Genomic DNA, 18,245 nt, shown 5'->3' with positions numbered 1-18,245 from the left:
TTTTGCTTTTCTAATTCACATAGAAGAACTGAAACTACGTTTCTTTCTTCACCTGTTCTGAAATTCAGACTTTATCATGTGTCCTTCCCTACAATATCCTAAAGAGGAATATTTCACTATATGCTGAGAATTAATAATACTTCACATGTGTGAGAAATGCACCCTGCAGTTTCACAGAGTACTTTCAAATTTATCACTTCACCAAATCATCACAGCAGTTCTATGAGATATAAAAGGGGAAATGTTTTGTCCACATTTTATAAATAAGGCAAAGGCTCAAAGAGGTCAAGTGCCTTGCCAAAGGTTGCTGCAGAACCAAAAAGTGGTGGATTCTAGCTGGAATCCAGGTCTTCCACTATTTCACTAAATGAAATAGTTTCTCAGGTAAAACTATGCAAGACGCAAGAGATTATTAAAAAAAAAAAAGAGGTATTTTCTGGCTTAGCAAATCTATGTTGAAAATATTTCACTCTTGCTCAAAACCAACACTGCGGAAAATGCATTATCTTGGAAAATGCATCATCTTGGACTCTCAGGGAAACACTTTTTTAATACCTGTCTGATAACTTATTGTCTTTTACCATTTTATTTCAAAGCAAATAGATGAAGTCTGGCGTGAAATGAGGTGGATCATGGATGCTCTACATTATGCAAGATACAAACAGCCAGTTTCTGGTTTATCCATCACTAAGCTGATAGATCCCTCAGATGAGCAGAACCTAAAGAAGATCAATTCCACATCATCACATATAGACTGTCTTGCATCACCATCCCCATCCCCAGAGATGCACAGAAGGAAGGCAATGAGCGGTAAGCACTAAGATCTAAAGTTCTGTATTTCAGTCACCAGATTCTTGGTTCTGTCTCCACTGATAAGGTTCTTTTGTGTTGAGTCACTGATCCCAGCAAGCAGTAGGAAACACTGCTCAGTGGTAAGAGTCTAGAAGCATAGAGTAAACAAAGTCAGAACAGTGGAGGAGTAGGAAGCTAGGATAATAACCTGAGATCACCTCCATTTAGGGGTGGGGAAGATTAGGTCCAGTTCTAGTCCAAGCTTCTAAGATACAAAAGGAATCGGACCAAAACCAGGTAAAAGAGGAGAACAGACCCAGCCTCTAATAAATAGGGGCTGACAGGAGCGAGGAGGAAGTAGGTCGCTGCATGGGCAAGCATTCAGGGCAAACTTCACACCCACACGGCACCAATGTCCCCAGGTGAAAGGGGGAAGAGAAACCCTAGATCAACTAGAATCCTGAGCCTGCAGCCATGTAAGCAGTCCGGTCTCATCGTGGATACAACAATCAGGAGACAACTTGCAAACAAGCTAGAGGAGATGCCTCATAAGTCACCTCCACTCTTGGGAAATAAATCCGAGTTGACATGACAAATGTCTAACCGAGAAAACATGGCTGGGTTGATACAACTTCTACAAAGCACCTTTATGCTTAAGAGCAGAGAGAAAGCATACTAGTCAAAGGCAATATAGTGCTCTTGCTTAGGACATGCTGAAGCTAGTGCCATTTTTCTAGTCAATTAAAATAATGGTATTCAAAGCATCTCTCTTTATGCTATAGCTTATCAGAAAAAGCTTCACCATGATAACAACAGGTATTTCTCATAAACAGTTCTGAAATGTGACCTTGTCCCATAGGGGGCAGCATGGTGTAGCAGAAAGAGCCTGGGTTTAGAAATCAGAGACCTGGATTCAAATTCCAGCTTTGTTTTGCTAATTACATGCACTTGAACAGATTACTACATCTGGGTCTCAGTTTATGCACGTGTAAAATGAGAAAAATAATATATATCACCTTGAAAGTTATTTGTGAATAAGACAATCTGTGTCAGAAGTTCATGGCATATAAATAGACAATAAATTGTAGGTGTCATATTTAACGTTATTCTTATTGTTGAAAACTTCAGTGGGGTCATGAGACTTTTCTGTAAGTAAGTTTGTGATGCCTCTATGTTTTAAAACTTCAGTGTCTAAAAATCAAAACTTAGCAAGTGGAAGAATTTGAGAGACACTAATTTACATTACCAAAGGATTCTATGATTTAACAAATAATTCAACAAAATAATTATTTAAGTAGATTTTTAATAGATTCCCAGTGGACTGGAGATACATATAAAATACCATCCCTAACAGGAGCTAACCTAATAGGGGAGACAGATATATTAACAATTTCATCGTAACTGCATATGTGATACGCATAGGGTGCTATAACGTCTATTGGAGGTGTTAACCAGAAACTCAAGATCAAAGAGAGCTTCTTGGAGGAGGTAACAAAGTCAAGTACTGAAGGATAAGCAGGAGCTGAGCTGAAAAAGAGGAAAGAGGAAAGCATTATAGGCAGAAGAAGCACAATGTGCAACTACACTGTAGTTCAGGGAAGTGCAAGCAATCCAGCTGAATGCAGGATCTAGAGACATAGTCCTTTTTTTTGTTTGTTTCATTAGAAAAAATATTTATTGGTTACTCACTATGTTCCTGGCACTCTTCAAGGTAAAAGGGATATAGTGATAAAGCAAAGTCTGTGCTCCCATAAAGCTTACATTCTAAAATGACAAACAGTGAAAATGTAAATAAATGAGATAATTTCAGAGAGTGAAAATTCCAGTGAGCAATCAGGGTGGGCAGGGAGACTGTTGAATTCAGTAGGGTGATTAGCAGAGATCTACCTGTGAAGATTACATTTAAACCAATCACATAAAAGTAATGCAAAGATCTGGAGTTGGAATATTCCAAGCAAGAGGCCCTGAGGTGGGTGAGGGATGGAAGGAAGGCCAAAGTCACCGGAGCTGAGCAAACAAAGAGGCTAGTGGTGAGAGACTGGATACAGAGAAAAGCAAAGGCCAGATCAGGCAGGGCATCGTAAGAAGTTGAGATTTTATTCTACTTGTGATGGAAAGCCATTGGAAACGTTTAAGCAAGGACTGATACGATCTGAATTACTCTTTAAAATCAAATCTGCCTGTTGCATGAAGAGACCAACACTGGAAACAGGGATATCAATCAGGAAGCCATTAACAAAGGAGACACCAAGTTTTCTGGCTTGAGTGCCTCAGGATATTATGATGCCATTTAGCAAAAAGAGGTTAGACAGGAGGAGAAACAAGCTTGAGCAGCTGGGCATGTTGAATTTAGGTTAGCTTTGGGGCATGCCATGCAAAAAGAAACATTCAGGATAAAACAGGATGTATGGGGTCCGAAGCTCAGGAAGGAGAACTTGACTAACAGTACAGACTTAAGAACTGTTGACATATGAATGACGTAGCTATGAAAACGCTTGGTGTTCTCAAGAGAGAGTAAGTACGGTACAAAAGGAGACTATGGAAGGATCCCTGTGGAACAGAATAGGAGACTTCATAGGCTAAGACGTAACAACCAGAGGAAGAAGATAAAAACAAGACAGTAGTGTCACAGAAATTAAAGCAAAACAAATGATGGTGAAAGGTTAAATAAAACCGAAAAGCTTCTATTGTCTTGTTTTGTCTTTGTCTGTAACAAGGAAGTCATCCATGATCTTAATGACAGCAGTTTGTGAAGGAAAGGAGGTAGAAACTGAATAGAAGTAGATCAGGGAATAAATGGAAGGTAAATAAGTGGGAACAGTAAGGATACACTCTTTTCAAAATCTTGGCTGTGAAAGAGAAGAGGGAAGGAGGGCAGTAGCTGGAGAGGAACAAGACTGAAAGGGCGTTTTTTAAAGGTAGGAAAGATAAGCCCTCTGTTGTTCCACATTTCATGTAATTCTACAATTCAGTTCTACCTCTACCTTTGCAGCCCTTGTCTGCCCTCTCTGCTCACAGAACTTTCCCAGTGTTTAATCTTCTCTTGGCCACATGATCTTAAGTAGGTCCTCATTGGCTGTATGAGGGTGGCCTCTCCTGTGCCACATAAGTGCCAAACTCTCACGTTGGCCAGAGGACGAGTTACACACACTCCCTGCTGGGAGGATCTGGCCAATTACACTCGGATTTTATTATTAACTTAAAATGTGAGTGATCATCATTCTGTTTCTTAAAATATAGCTCTCTCTTGGGTCCATTTATTTCTCTGAAGCCAAGATTCCATGGGCTGTGAAACACAAAGACGTGGAGGGCAGCAAATGAAAAATGGAACCCAGTGACAGGAAAACTGTTGAGAACTGGGAGAAACATTCAGCATTACATCCCCTCACAAAAGCAAAAGCACTTCAGAGCAATGAAATCTGCTCCTGCACACTCTACCCTCTCCACTAGTGTAACTATTTTTAATTGTTTGGAAACCACTTACGAAAAGGGAAAAATCCAATTTAGAGGAACATCCCCACTGGGTTGCTCACAGGCAAAGTTGGCAACACAATTCCATTCTGTGTGACTAGAGCTCACTTAACTTCTGAGAATCCTGCAGGAAACACAAAGCCTATGTATCACAAAACTAGACTCTGGTACTAGCCCAAGATTCTGTTTTAAGGCTGTTGAGTACCTAGAATTTGTTACTATATGTGTATGTGTGTGTAGCTGGAGGGACAGGGTGGAAAGGCAGTGGAACTCCGTAACTTACTTCCCATTTCTGTGTGGTTTTCAAACACAAAGTCAAGTCCTCTGAGTCAATTAAAATTAAGCATCTCCCAAGGACCCAAGGGGGAAAGTTGGCTCCTAGAAAAGGCAGCTCTAGGCAGGGGGTGGAATGATTGGTCCATCACATGGGTATTTTCTCTCCCACTCCTTTTCTGTTGGTATAGTGGTCACACACAGCAGCATTTTTTTTTTTTCCTATACTGCTATTTCTCCTAGTGACGCATGGGTGAAGCAACGGGGGGGGGGGGGGGTTCCTTCAGATGCATGTGAAGATTATCCTGATATTCCAAACGTAAATCTTCCCAGATGATGTAAAGATTAAGAACACTATGGCATAAACTAAATAACAAAAAATCAACAGGAATCTGAAGATGAGAAATTATAGACGGTGAACAAATCCCTGAGGTTCTACCCAAGGCCTGATGAGAGATTTATTAAAATTCTTTATTTCTAAATTATTTAAATTCTATTCAAACACAGTGGAAATAGAGTCAATTAAGCACACACACAGAAAGTATCAATTTGGACAGTGATATATTAAAAATGTGAAGATGGATTTTTAGGGCAAATACTACTTCTTATTCCTTTCCATCCTGCCATGCCCCCTGCCTTTAAGAGAAAAGCAATAGCTTTAAATCAATTATTCTTTCCTGCAATGTCATCTCCCCATAACATCCTCAAAATCCACATCAACTCTACTCTGCTGTTGTTGGCCTGATCCACAGAGACCAGGAGTTGCAACACCCATTACAATGGCAAGAAAGCCAAGCTACCTAAGCCAGCACTAATACTATGGGCAGAACTTCCATCAAACAGCTCCTGGGTCAACCAGAGGGGAAACGCAAGGTTCTACAAATGCTGGCCTGCCCAGTGGGCCCTCTAAGGGAATTGAGGAGCACAACCAGGTTTATTAAAATAACAACTGGGCAAGGTGCCTACAATGCTTAATGGAGCATATGGCCTGGATCTGGGGATGGAAGCTGCACTTTGCATTCTTTTCCAGGAAGGGAGGGAGTGGCAGTGGCCTAAGTCCCTGGAAACTCTCCTCAGTGCCCTGGCTGGCATCCTGGAGATTTTCCCAGCTTGTTCTGGGAGGGGTATCCCACTCTAAGCAATAGGTTCCACTAAGTCCTATAATAAATAATACAACCACCATGGAAGTCAAATATTTAGATTCCCACTAGAGCAGTGTTTCCAAAGTGTAGGTCTATGAACCTACAAGATAATATTTACCATTCCATACTCAAGCCATTTTTCATCTCCTTCCTGGGTTACTACAGTTATAACTAGTTCTTCTCTTGATTTATCTCCTATCTCTCTTACTCCTGGGAGCTATAGTAAAGAATGTATATCATTTACAAATTGACTGCTAAAATCTAGGATGGGGAATACAGTACTGGACTAGATCATCACCAACACAAGACACCATAAAGAGATTATTATTCTCCCTTATTATCAAGACCATTCTCACAGCAAAATCTTGAAGTTTTTCTGATTACTGGTTTGTATTTTAATGAGTCACCTCTTGATATGTTTTCTAGTTATTATCTATTGAAGCTGGAAAAGATTTCAACAATATTAATACCTTCTGTTTGTAAGGCACTTAAAGTATCTGTAACAAACTAATTTGATCCTCATTAGCACCTATGGAAGAAAGGCAATATAATTACCTACACGCTACAGATTAAAAAAAAGGTTCAGTGGGGCTAAGTAATTTGCTCAAGATCATATACACAGTAAGGAGCAAGACAGGACTTCAGCCCAGTTTGTCTAATTTTAAGACAATTGTTCTTTTTGCTATAACTGGGCTGACTCTTAAGTCAAGTATCACCAAATATAAAGCAAAATGATTTAGGTGACTGTTTTCAGGAATTTCTATGTCAGATTAAGTAAATTAGATTTTGGGGGGCTGTATTCAGCATTGTTTTTAAGAAGCAATCAAATCTCACTACTCTTTAAGCTCTTGAATTTCAATATTTGTTTCACTTTCAATTCAATCCAGCATTCTTTACTGAGAGCCTTGTATGTACAGCACAAGAAGTTAATAATACAGTGACAATTAATTCACAGCCTAGGCCTTACGGTCTGTTCATATGTCCATGTTCAGATTAGATGATCTGGGAAGTCCAGCAGATCTGCATGCCCCTTTACTTGACTCCTTCCTTCACTGACTGACTTCTTCAACATTTACCAAACAGAGATGAATAAGACATAGTGAACACCCTCTAGAGTTCATAGTTAATGAGGGAGATAAAAATACAAATGAGTAACCTTTAATAAGTCTTGATAAGTGCAGTAAAAAAACATAAATAAAATGCTATAAGAGCCAAGAGAAATGAGCAGCTAACTCCATCTGGGGAAACCAGCACAGGCTCTTCCTGAGAGACTGAGTCCTAAAATATGATGCTCCATTGAAATGTAAAAATGTCCGACCTTTGAAGCATACCTTCATATATGCCTTAGTCCCCTGCAACCAATAAAAGCTCACTATTCGGATGCTGAGAGGTCAAAGTGCAAACAGATCTTGAGTGTTTGACCTGACTATGGGCTGCAAAGAGGGAAAAAGTGATACAAACCCCTCAGCAGTTGCTTCTAGTTGTATCATTTTTACTATCAGACTTCTAGTGGGTTAAATGGTGGCCACCAAAAAGATATGTTCATGTCCTACCCTCAGAACCTACGAACGTGACCTTATTTAGAAAGAAAAGAGTCTTGACAGACTTAATTAAGGATCTTGAGATGATATCATCCTGGATTATCCAGGTGGGCCCTAAACCCAATGACGGGTGTCCTTATAAGACACAGAACAGAGTTCGTGTGAAGACAAAAGCAGAGATTGGGGTGATGCAGCCCAAGGAATGCCAGCTGCCACTAGAGGCTGGAAGAGGCAAGACAGTACTCTCCCCTGGAGCCTCCAGGGGGAGTACAGCCCTGCTGACACCTAGATCTCAGACTTCCAGTTTCCAAAGTTGTGAGAGAATAAACGTCTGTTGTTTTAAGCCACTCAGTACATGGTAATTTGTTACAGCAGCCACAGGGAAACTAATACAAGACCTAATATGTTTCTCTTACTAAGAGCTTAGTATAACTCTGAGTGGGTACTGCACAAAGTGCGTCAGATGAACCAGGTCCCAGCCCTCAGGAAGCTTCCGCAGAAAACCATGGGAATTCTAAGGTAAATAGCAGTACAGCAGGTTTTTGGAGGGAGACAAATTTGCATGTAGATTCCTATTCTGCCACTTAGCAGGTATATGAATTGGAAATTTTAATAAATCTGTGCTTCAGTATTCTTATCTGCAATATGGGAACTACTGTAAGAATTAAACAGGACAAAGCACCAAAAGCACTCAGCATAATGGCTGGCCCACAGTTAGCACTAAGTATCAAGTACTGTTATTACTGTTGTGGACACAAATGAATACTTCATGTGGACAGCTGAGAGACAACAGTGATCAGACAGAGAGGGAAGTTCAATTGAAGTCAATTATCAATTAATTGCATGGATCTGATTCCCAACCCAATTTCAAATCTTCAGTTAACCTCTTCTTCATGACCCCTACGGCACCTATCGCGGCCATCATCAAAAACAACCAATAGTTTGGAGACCCTGTTACTGGCAGTTCCCTATTTTTCCCACTAAAGACAGGAAAAAGTACTGTCTAAAATTATTTTAAGAACATCAGTCATTCAGCCCAGGTCTTTATCCAGTTCTCTCCTTTTAACTTGAAAATCTATGCCTGTCTTCTTCCTAACCAGGAGCCCTTCCATCCTTTTCACTAGCTCCCAAGTGATCACCCCTCCTTGTTAAACCCATCAACCTACTATTCATATCTTTAATGGTTCCCTCTCCAATGGTTCCTTCTTCTCTGCCTGCAAACATCTTCCCTCAACTTTGCTACCCTACCAAGTTCCCATTCTAACTCCTCCAGGATGTTCTGACCAACACCTTAACCTCAACCTGTCCAAATTAAATTTACCATCTCTTCCACTCCCAACCCTGCTGCAATTTAGCTCCTTTGGTTTAATGCTACTCCTATCTTCTAGGCACCAAGGCTTGAAACCTATTATTCGTCTCAGGGCCTTTCCATAGGTGTGTAGTAAACATCTTTGAATGAATGACTTTCCTGGATTTCTATTTTCTTTCACATAACCACCACTCTTGCTCAGCACCACAATCTGAAAAAGGTAAATATTTATAGGAAACGCAGCTTGGGCAACAGCCTCCCAGCTGGCCTTCCTGCTGTCTGTGTCCTCCTGATCCAGTTCATCTTACATCCTACCTGCTACATAACTACCCTAAATCACACCTCTCATCTTGTCAATTACTTCTTCAAAATTTTCTAATAATTATCCATTGGCTACAAAATTAGGTACAAATTCCTTATTGAGGCATAAGGAATTATGCCTCCTCTGGCTCCACTTTACCTTTAATTTTGCCAGTTATACAGTCTGTCACATGTGTAGCCTTGGGTAATCACCACTATAATCAAGATATTCAACTGTACCATTACCATGAAACTTACTCTGTTACTCCTTTATAGGTCTTACCCATCCCCCATCTCTACCCCTGGCTACTACTAATCTGTTCTTCTATAATTATTTCATGAATGCTACATAAATGGAATTTTTTATTTGTATTGATGAGCAGTATTCCACAGTACAGATGTATCACAGTATGTTTAACCATGCATCCACTGAAGGATATTTGGGTAGTTTCCAGTGTGGGGCTAATACCAATAAAATTGCTATGAACATTCATATGCAAGTTCTTGCATGAAAATAAGCCTTAGCTTTTCTAAGGTAAATTCCCAAGAGTGAAATTGCTGACATCTTACTTTTGTAGCCTCATTTTCCCAAAATTCCACTCCTGTTCCCATATTATAGTCAAATAGGACTACTTGTACTGTTTCTTCTTCGTCTCTGGTTTCTAATCTCCTCATCAGTGTTTGCACATTTATTATTAAAAGCTGCCTCAAATCACTTTTTGAAAGTGGAAGAGGAAATAAATTAATATAGACAGAAATAGAGATGGATGAATGGAGAGAAAAAACAAATGAGATGATAGAGTATTTTATCAACCCTGTCCCAATAAAATGTTACCTCTTTCCTATAAACCTGTATCTTATTTGCTAAACTTCTCTTGCAAAATGTATGTTCTCCCACAGCCTCATAGATGCATACATGCCCTCTACCTCTGCTAAAACAGTAAACTCCCTGGAAATAGATCATTTCTTATCAACTTTATATGCAGTCAGCCACCAAGCACAGTGTTTCCGTTAGAGCAGGAGTTCAAGCAAAACAGAACCTTCATCATTGAATTAAGTATTTTTGCCCTGAGAGGGCTCTGGTCTAACCAGGAAACCAGGATGTTACATTTACATTAAAAAAGATAACTAATAATACAAGTCTAACCTTTGGCTGAGTGCCAAAGGTTAACAGGAGCAAAACATATTTCAGAAGTGCAGACAAGTGCACAACCCTTTCTGGTACAGTTGGGGAATGCTTCCTAAAGAAGGTTTTGTTTGAGGGAATCCTTGAACAGATGAGTAGAACCAAAAAAAGTAGCAAAGGCAGTCCTTTCTGACAACCATTATTTAAAGAACAACATATGGGTTGATCTCACTCTTTGTAGGTGCTGGGTAATATTCCATAGTACAGATGTACCCAAATTTTAAACTGTTCTCCTCATTATGGACATTTAGGTTTGCATCAATTAGGATTAAGTCTGGATTCATGTTAAAGAAAACCCAAATAAGAGTGTCATAAACACAAGATACTTTCTCTTTTGTGTGAAAGAAGCCCAGACAATTCAGGGACTCCATGGTCTTCAGATACCACACCCCATTTTCCAGCTTCACCATCCTAGCACATGGCTTCTCTTCCAAGGTTGCCTCATGAGCCCACCAACACATCCTGTTACAGGCAGCTGGAAGGAAAAGAAGAAAACAAAATGGCCTATCACCCAGCTAAGGCTGCTCCCTTAATGTAGCCTTCCAAAAGTTTCATATCATACTATCAGTTCTATCTCACTGGACAGAACTTAGTTATGTGCCCATGCCTAGCTGCAAAGGAAGCTGGAAAAATGTGGTCTTTTACATGAGTGCTGTCTCAAACAAAATTTAAGATTTTGTAACTAAAAAAGGATAATGGATATTGGGTAGCAGCCAGCAGTGAGAGAAAACTGAAACCTTGCCCTGCCAATGAGTAAGCACACGTCACCTTCTAGAGACAGGAAAAAAAAAAAAAAAAAGGAAAAGAAATAGTTCACACCTTGACCCTGAAATAAACAAATTAGAAAAAAAATTACATCTGGTTCTAGTTCCCAAAATAGAAAAAAACCTTAATCCCATTGTGTAAATTACTGACCCACTAAGAAAACAACTTTTTCCTCTGATGTTCGCAATATTCTTATGATAATCATGTCTAATTTTCCACCATGAACAGACAAACTATAACACTGCAACCCTGTGTGTTTTTACTTTAAATACCTGTTGTATTTTTTAATTAGCAAGCCAGTCCTGAATTTGGACTCCCTTGCAGAACTTTGCCAAGTGAACTATTTTTCTTTTCTTAAAGCTTCTGTGTCTCTAAGTCTGCCTTTCACAGTAGTCTCAGCCACTAGATTATTTCTAGTTTTTCATTATTATATATCATGCTGCAGCACACAACTTGTAAATGCCTCCATGTACACATAGTGATAATTTCTCAAACATGGATATCTAAAAAAGGACCTGCTGAGACAAATAAAATGCACATTTTAAATATATTCTACCAAGCTGCTATCCAAAGAGCCATGCTAGTTTATATTCAAACCAGCATTATATGAGGTTCCCTGATTTCCCACACATCACCAACACAAGAGGTTATCACTCTTTTTATTTTCAATAAATCTGATGGGCAAAAAAATGCCTTGCTTTTGTTTCAGTCTGCATTTCCCAAACTGCTATCTAATTAGTAATTACAGTCTATCTAGGCTATATTTATTATGCTTATTGGCCATTTGTATTAATTATTCTTTGAAGTGTTGGTTATCTTTTGCCTGTTTGGATTGCCTTCTTATTTACAGGAGATCTTTATATATCCAGGATATTATTCTTTTGTTAAACATATTGTTACTATTTTCTTTCAACCTATCACTTACCTTTTTACTTTGTTTATGGGATCATTTGTTTTACAAAGCATTAAACTTTGATGTAGTTAAATTTATCAATCACTTCTTTTCTGACTTCTGAGGTTTTGCCTTGCTTAGAAAGTCCTTCAGACCCAAAATTACAAACATATTGTCTTCTAATGTTTGTAGAAGCATTAGAATGTTTGCTTGTTATATTTAAACTACATGCAATTTATTTTTTATATATGAGATAAGGTAGGACTTCCTCTAATTATTCTCCTAAAGAGATAACCAATTGTCCCAACACCATATAATGAATAATCTATTCACTCCCCTACTTTGAAATGTTATCTTTGCCATATGTTCAACTATCACACAGAATTAAGACTGTTCCTGGACTTCATATTTCTGTTCTACAGATCCATCTGTCCATTTGTACAACAAGACTATAAATTTTTAATTACCAAAGCTCTACAGTATGTTTTGATACCTTGTAAATCAGGCTCCTCCCTATTGTATCTTTAAAAAAAAGGTTGGCTATTCTCACAATTTTTTTTCCAGATAAATTTAAAAGTCAATTTACTAAATTCCATTTAAAAATCCTATGGAGATTTTTGAATGGGATTGCCTCAGATTTATAGATTAGAGCTTTCTTGTTCTTTTATTAAGAGCTCTTGCACGTTTTCAAAATTAGCATATATTTACCAAGTACCTGTTAAGGGCTGAGTTCTGTGTGAAATTCAAAGGATTTTAAGACAGTCTTTGCCCTACAGAAATGCACAAACTGATTGGGAAAAAGATATAAACAACTAGTGCATTAAACAACAAATATCTACAGAACTAAACTTGTGGCTCATTTATGATCATTCTAGTATGACCTCTGAGGCTGACTTTTGCCTCTGATTCCACTTCTGTTTTGTTTTTTCCCTTGGTATTCAATGTTTTTCTTTTTAAACACCTGACAAAGGGATAAGTACTCATACACCCAACTGATTTTTTTAGTCACCCTAAGAAAGAAATCCTATTATCACCCCCATTTTGCAGATAAAACTGAAACTCAAAGAAGTTAAGTAACTTTCCCAAGACCACAAAGCAATGTGGAGGCCAACTAGGATCTGAAACCAGGTCTCCCTGACTACGGCCACCCAAGTGCCTTCTCTTCTTCCCCCTTTTAAGTTTCAACTACTTTATCAAATGCAAAAATCATCTCTGAAATAATAGGTTACGAATAAAATGAATGACATCCAGTTTTGTTTCCTCTCTACACATGCACAGTGAATAATAATAAAATCAGATGAGGAAAGGAGACCATTTTCCCCTCTGCCACTGCAAGGGTTGGCACTGTCAAGAATTCCTCTCTTTCCTCTCTTAAGCTAAGAACAGGAGCCACTACATAACTTAATCACAGGGCCCACGCAGAAAGGAAAAGTGTTCAAAAATTATTAGAATTTCAAGAAATGAGAGCGGATCATTAAACGACGCACAAGCCCTTCTAGGCACAGAGGGGAGAGGGGAGGGAGGGGAGGAGGGAGAGGGGGAGGAGGGGAGGGAGGGGAGAGGGGGGAGAGGGGAGGGAGAGGGGGGAGGAGAGGAGAGGGGAGGGAGGCCTCAAACATAGGCTCCTACTTGGGCCCTGGCTGCGAGTTTCTCTTTTTTCTAACCTCAGTCTCTGGCTTTGCAGATTCACAGCCGTGCTCTGACGAAGAAGCCTGCTCGGAAGTCTTCCTCCCCACCGACAGCGACTACGACTCCAGTGACGCTCTGAGCCCTCGAGACCTGGACCTGGTCTACCTGTCGTCGCAGGACATCGCCCAGCAGGCCCGAAGCGGCCTGAGCGGCAGCGCCCCCGACGTCCTGCAAGTGCACGACATGAAGCCTCCGTCCGGGCCGGGCCAGGACGCCCAGGGTCGCGTCCCAGCGCCAGAGGCCGACCACTCGTGCGCCGAGCTCCTACACGGCCTGACGCTCACGGGCCTCACGCCTAAGAACCACGCCAAGATGGCGCCTGGCGCGCGGCTGCCGCTGGGCTTCCTGGGAAAGCGGAAGCCGGCCAAGCACCCGCACTACGGCGGCTTCAGCCGACACCACCGCTGGCTGCGCATGCACGGCGAGACGCACTCGCTGTCGCTGTCTGAGGGCGTTTACACGCAACACCTGTCCCGGGCCTGCGGCCTGGCCCAGGAGCCGGGGGCGGCCGAGCAGCTGGGGCCTGCCTCCGAGGGGCCCCGGGGCTTGGCTCTGGCCCATGCCGCCAGTCTCCCTGAGGAGCCGAAGGGCAGCCTCCAGGACCCGAGGCCTGCGGTGCGCCGCATCTTTGTGGAGCCCTACCCCGAGGCCCTGGTGGATGCCAAGCCCTGGGCGGCCTTGAGCCCGCCGGCCGGAGGCCACTCTGGCCTGCCCAGCCCCAGCGGCCCGGAGATGAGTCCAGATGGCCCGACCTCCTCCCCGGTGTCAGAAATACTCAGCAGCATGCTTTAGGGAGGCCCGCGACTAACTGTCTGCCGGTCCACCTCAAGTCCCTGCATTTTCCATCACCCTGCTCCCAGCCTACCCCTACCGTGTCCCCATCCATTTTCAAATGGTTTGAATGTTAAAAACCCAAAGGTTATCGGTTCAAGGCCCTCTTTTTTGGAGCAGAGTTGGAGTGGAGGCAAGAGTTGCCAGTGTCATTTCGAGTTCAGCCTATAAAGGGTGTACTTAGAAGGGCTTTTGTGACAACATGGAGTCCTGGACGCAAGGATTCAAACATGCCACCCTGTTGGTGGCACCTGTGACTGAGGTAGGGCAACCCCAAGAGCCACCCTCAGTTCTGCAGCTGGCTGTGTAATCTGACCCCTGACTTAGGGCTTTTCCATGAATTTCATGATTGATGGGGAGGAGTTCCATAGATGACAATAAGATGAAATAAGATATTGTTCCCTCCATTCCCAACCTTTAGAAGAGTTTGGGGGATAGAAGCCCAGGTTGCGTCTCTAGGGAACAGGGTCAAGTGGACCTGTCCTGGGTTCCCTGTCAGCTGAACCAGGTCATTCCAAAGAGCAGGGTTCTCAGCAGCTCAACAAATCCAGTTTATCCATCAGCACTGATCTGAGTAAATAGGACTTGGTCAGGCCTTCAATTAGTGCTGTTTGGAAACCTCCAGAAACAAAAGTAGAGGAGGCTTCTCTTCTAGCTCTGTCTTACGAAGATTGTTCACTCAGCTCCCATTCAAGCATGAAAATGGGCCATATATTATTCCAGGGTGCAAGGAGGTGGCTGAGTGAAGTGAAAGCCTGGATTATAGACAAGGGGTGGGAGAGAGACATGCCCCAAAATGTGTTTCCTTTCCAATCCTAAAATAAGTAAATCCACAAGAGTTGTGTCTCTGAAAATGATAATGGATCTGCTCTGGATTCTTAGGTGATAGATTTGTTATGGAACAAGAAAGTGCCCTTCAAATATAGCCAGGCAGGGATAGAGTTTTTATAGTGATATAAGCACAACTACTCACCCCCACATCACAGGACCTGAGACATTGTCCAGAGCATGGGTTGCTGCCTTCCCTTTTCAATCTACCCTTCCAAAGTCAGTTTTGCCCCTAGATCAGCTGACCCATTGGCCTCCTTAGAAGGCCCTACCAGTGGTTCCAAGACTGGGTTCAAAGACACCTGAAAAATCTTGCTATGGTCTCATTGCCTCCCACCTGCCTTTCTCACAAATGAGAAACCCAAATCAAAGAGGAATCACACTGCATATTCAAAAAAGGCACGAGCCCCCTCTCCTTTCCTGGAGCCAAGACCCATTCAGTTCACTGATATTCTAAATGGTCCTTTTCTGCTTCACAGACATTTTGGTTAAATATTGCTCTTTATGGCCCTACCCCTGTCCTCACAGTTCCACCATTCCGCCTCATGGGAGTTCATACAAAGTCCCCTGTTCACAATGTTATTCCGATCCCTTTCATTTTTAAAACATTTGATTTAAACATAAATAATTACCCTGGTGGAAAGGTACAGATTTGGCCCATGGCCTATGGTCATTAGAAAACTAAAGCCCAGAGCTCAGTCTTTATTTTTTTAAGAGATTTTATTGTCAATGAACACCAACCCCCTTGCCGCCACCCCCAAAGAATCTTGATCAGAATCACTGCAGCTCCTTTTCCAGGCCTGGGAGGATTTTTAAATGCAGTTTTCTTCTGTTCTGAGTTAATTCTATGTGTATGGAGTATTAGAACTAGAAGGGACTATAAAATTAGTCTAAGTCCTTGCATTTACAGGTAAGGCAGTCAAGGCCCAGAGAGGTTCAGCAACTTACTCAAAGTCACGGAGCTAGTTTAGTCTCAGAGTTAGGGTCAGAACCCAGAACCACTCCCTTGATCGCAGTGTTTCCATTGAGAATTGGTACATACTCAACTTTTCATTGTCTATAGGCTACTCAGCTAGTTTACAGATCATCTATCTGCTTCTAATGCCAAATTCAACTCTTTTTCTCAACTTTTACCTAACAGATTTCCAATATCACAGAGCTCCTTGTTGCTAGGAAATACAAATTTCATATAACGGGTAGCTAAGCTAATTGATTGATTATAATTAACTAAAAACCTAATTTGGGAGAAATGTCGTTTAAAATTGCTTACCATATGACTCCCATTTAAAAACAAAAATGCCACAGAGTTACCTGCCCTCAGTTTCTTCTTATTTCTAATTGTAAGACAGATTGTATAGGTTGAATAAGTTTGTGAGATGAGATGCTGGAATTGTCAAGGACTCAGAAACCAAGCAATTCTCTGATCATGACCTTTCTCGTGACATGGAAGGAAGTTTGTGACTGTGAATTAGACAGGAGGCATTCAACAGACAGCAAAAGCAGACTGACCCACCTTTCTGGCCCCTCATCTGGTCAGCATGTTTTGGCACACTGGACCAAATAATGGCTCATGAGGTAAAATGGCCTTAAATTCAAACCCTCTAACTTATATTAGGGACATTGGGTAATTTTTTTACCTTCTATGAGGAAAAGAGATGTATGCCCAGGAAATGAATAATGAACCTTAGATTTCAATGAGCATACTTAATCAATTTGAAAATGTGTTTTCCAAGCAATATCCTTTGAGAAAAGTAGATTTTATATCATCAATAATTAGCTATCGTTATCTGTTCTAGGAGGTTCCCTCCATCCATACCTCCACTTTGCAACTTCTTGTGAGCCTATTTTAAATTAAGACATTATTCTGAGAGATAACTGTGTTCTCTAATTCATATTCCTTTATTCATTTGTCCAGTCTTCTCATTATATAGACTTTACAAAGTCTGAGGATTCTTGTCCATTTGTTTGTTTTGCTTTGTCTTATTGGTTTGGTTTTGTTTTGGATATGATGGACTTTTGTCTTTCATTCTTTTTAAGTCCAGCCTGGGAGCCTGTTTCAGGTCTTCTTTTCCACCATGTTTCTAACATGCTTAAGTCTCCCGTGTACTATCCAGCCTTTGTCATTTGTGAAACCCTCAAAAATCACTGACAGAGATCCTCCCGTATATGTCTCTATTCTAAGTCCCACACAGAACAAAGAATCAAGTATGAAACATTCCTGGGCCACAGGGAGCTCACAGTCTGACATGAGTGTAGCCATCATCATCATACATCTTCCCATCAATGTCTTAGAAGAGGCAGGAGCCTGTCTCGTTCACCAGGCCAACATAGTACATGTTGGGCTGGACATCTTTGATTTTCCTCTTTTCATAAAAGAGGATAGCCTGGAAAATGCAGGTCACCAATGTATGTGCTTGTCAACCATTTACAAGGCTATGACATCCTCTTCCTTGGTGAGGGTACCTGGGAGACAGTAATCAAAAACGTTCACTCCCGGGAGTGGGTGTTTTAAGAAGTAGTAACTTAAAGACAAGACCCATTCCATTTTAAGAACATTCATTAATGTTCAAAGCAATAATTACACTGGGGAAAATAGTTCCATTTGGTTTGAAAGTTGAAGCCAGTCAGTAATAATATTCCTCCAGCCCCCATTCCTAAAGGATCCCAAAGCACTTTATGAAAAGCACTGACTGAAGCCTTGTTGTCCTCCCCTAAAAAGACCTTGTCCGGGAGCCACCTGGCAAACACCCACCCTATCCTTGCCAGGAGATCATGCCAGACGAGTGGAAAAGAGGACTGGCCTCTCGATCATTGTTATCCTGCCACACGAATGTGCGCCCTGGTGAATGTTGAGCTCTTCCCTCCAAGACAACAATTTCAGACAAGTAGGCAATACCAGAAAAACCCCAACTCCTTGGGCTCTTCTCGTTCTTCACGCTCCACCCGAGATGTACTAACTTTCTCTTGGAGAACTATCAGCTCAAGCTGTTAGGGGGTTTGCAGTGCATTTCAGTTCCCTGGTTATGTCAACGGCACACAGAATTCACTGGCTCCTTAAAACTGATCCTTTTTGGAAAGATGATACTATCCTTCTATGGCTATCTCAAATTTGCAAGTACTGAGCTACAGCAGAGAGTGTGTCCATCTCTTGGTATATTTGTTTATTAAACTATAACATACCAATTAGAGAGGGTAGTCAAATTAACAAGAGAGGACTCTCAGAGAA

At 41.2% G+C, this 18,245-nt stretch overlaps 1 protein-coding gene and 1 long non-coding RNA gene across 3 annotated transcripts in view; one reads left to right on the top strand and one right to left on the bottom strand.

The window, feature by feature from the left end:
* The window catches only part of ANKFN1 (ankyrin repeat and fibronectin type III domain containing 1), a 289,687-nt gene extending 274,140 nt beyond the window's left edge, over positions 1 to 15,547 (top strand). The window contains exons 19-20 of the mRNA XM_032498452.1: positions 597 to 810; positions 13,356 to 15,547. Of these exons, the coding sequence (XP_032354343.1) occupies positions 597 to 810; positions 13,356 to 14,152 (1,011 nt within the window). The 3' untranslated portion in view covers positions 14,153 to 15,547. The remainder of the gene's footprint in view (positions 1 to 596; positions 811 to 13,355) is intronic.
* Positions 1 to 18,245, bottom strand: part of LOC116669280 — an 85,674-nt gene that overhangs the window by 63,026 nt on the left and 4,403 nt on the right. The window lies entirely within an intron of this gene.

Source organism: Camelus ferus, chromosome 16 (genome assembly GCF_009834535.1).
Source record: "Camelus ferus isolate YT-003-E chromosome 16, BCGSAC_Cfer_1.0, whole genome shotgun sequence".
NCBI lineage: Eukaryota > Metazoa > Chordata > Mammalia > Artiodactyla > Camelidae > Camelus > Camelus ferus.
This window is presented reverse-complemented; position numbering and strand designations above follow the sequence as displayed.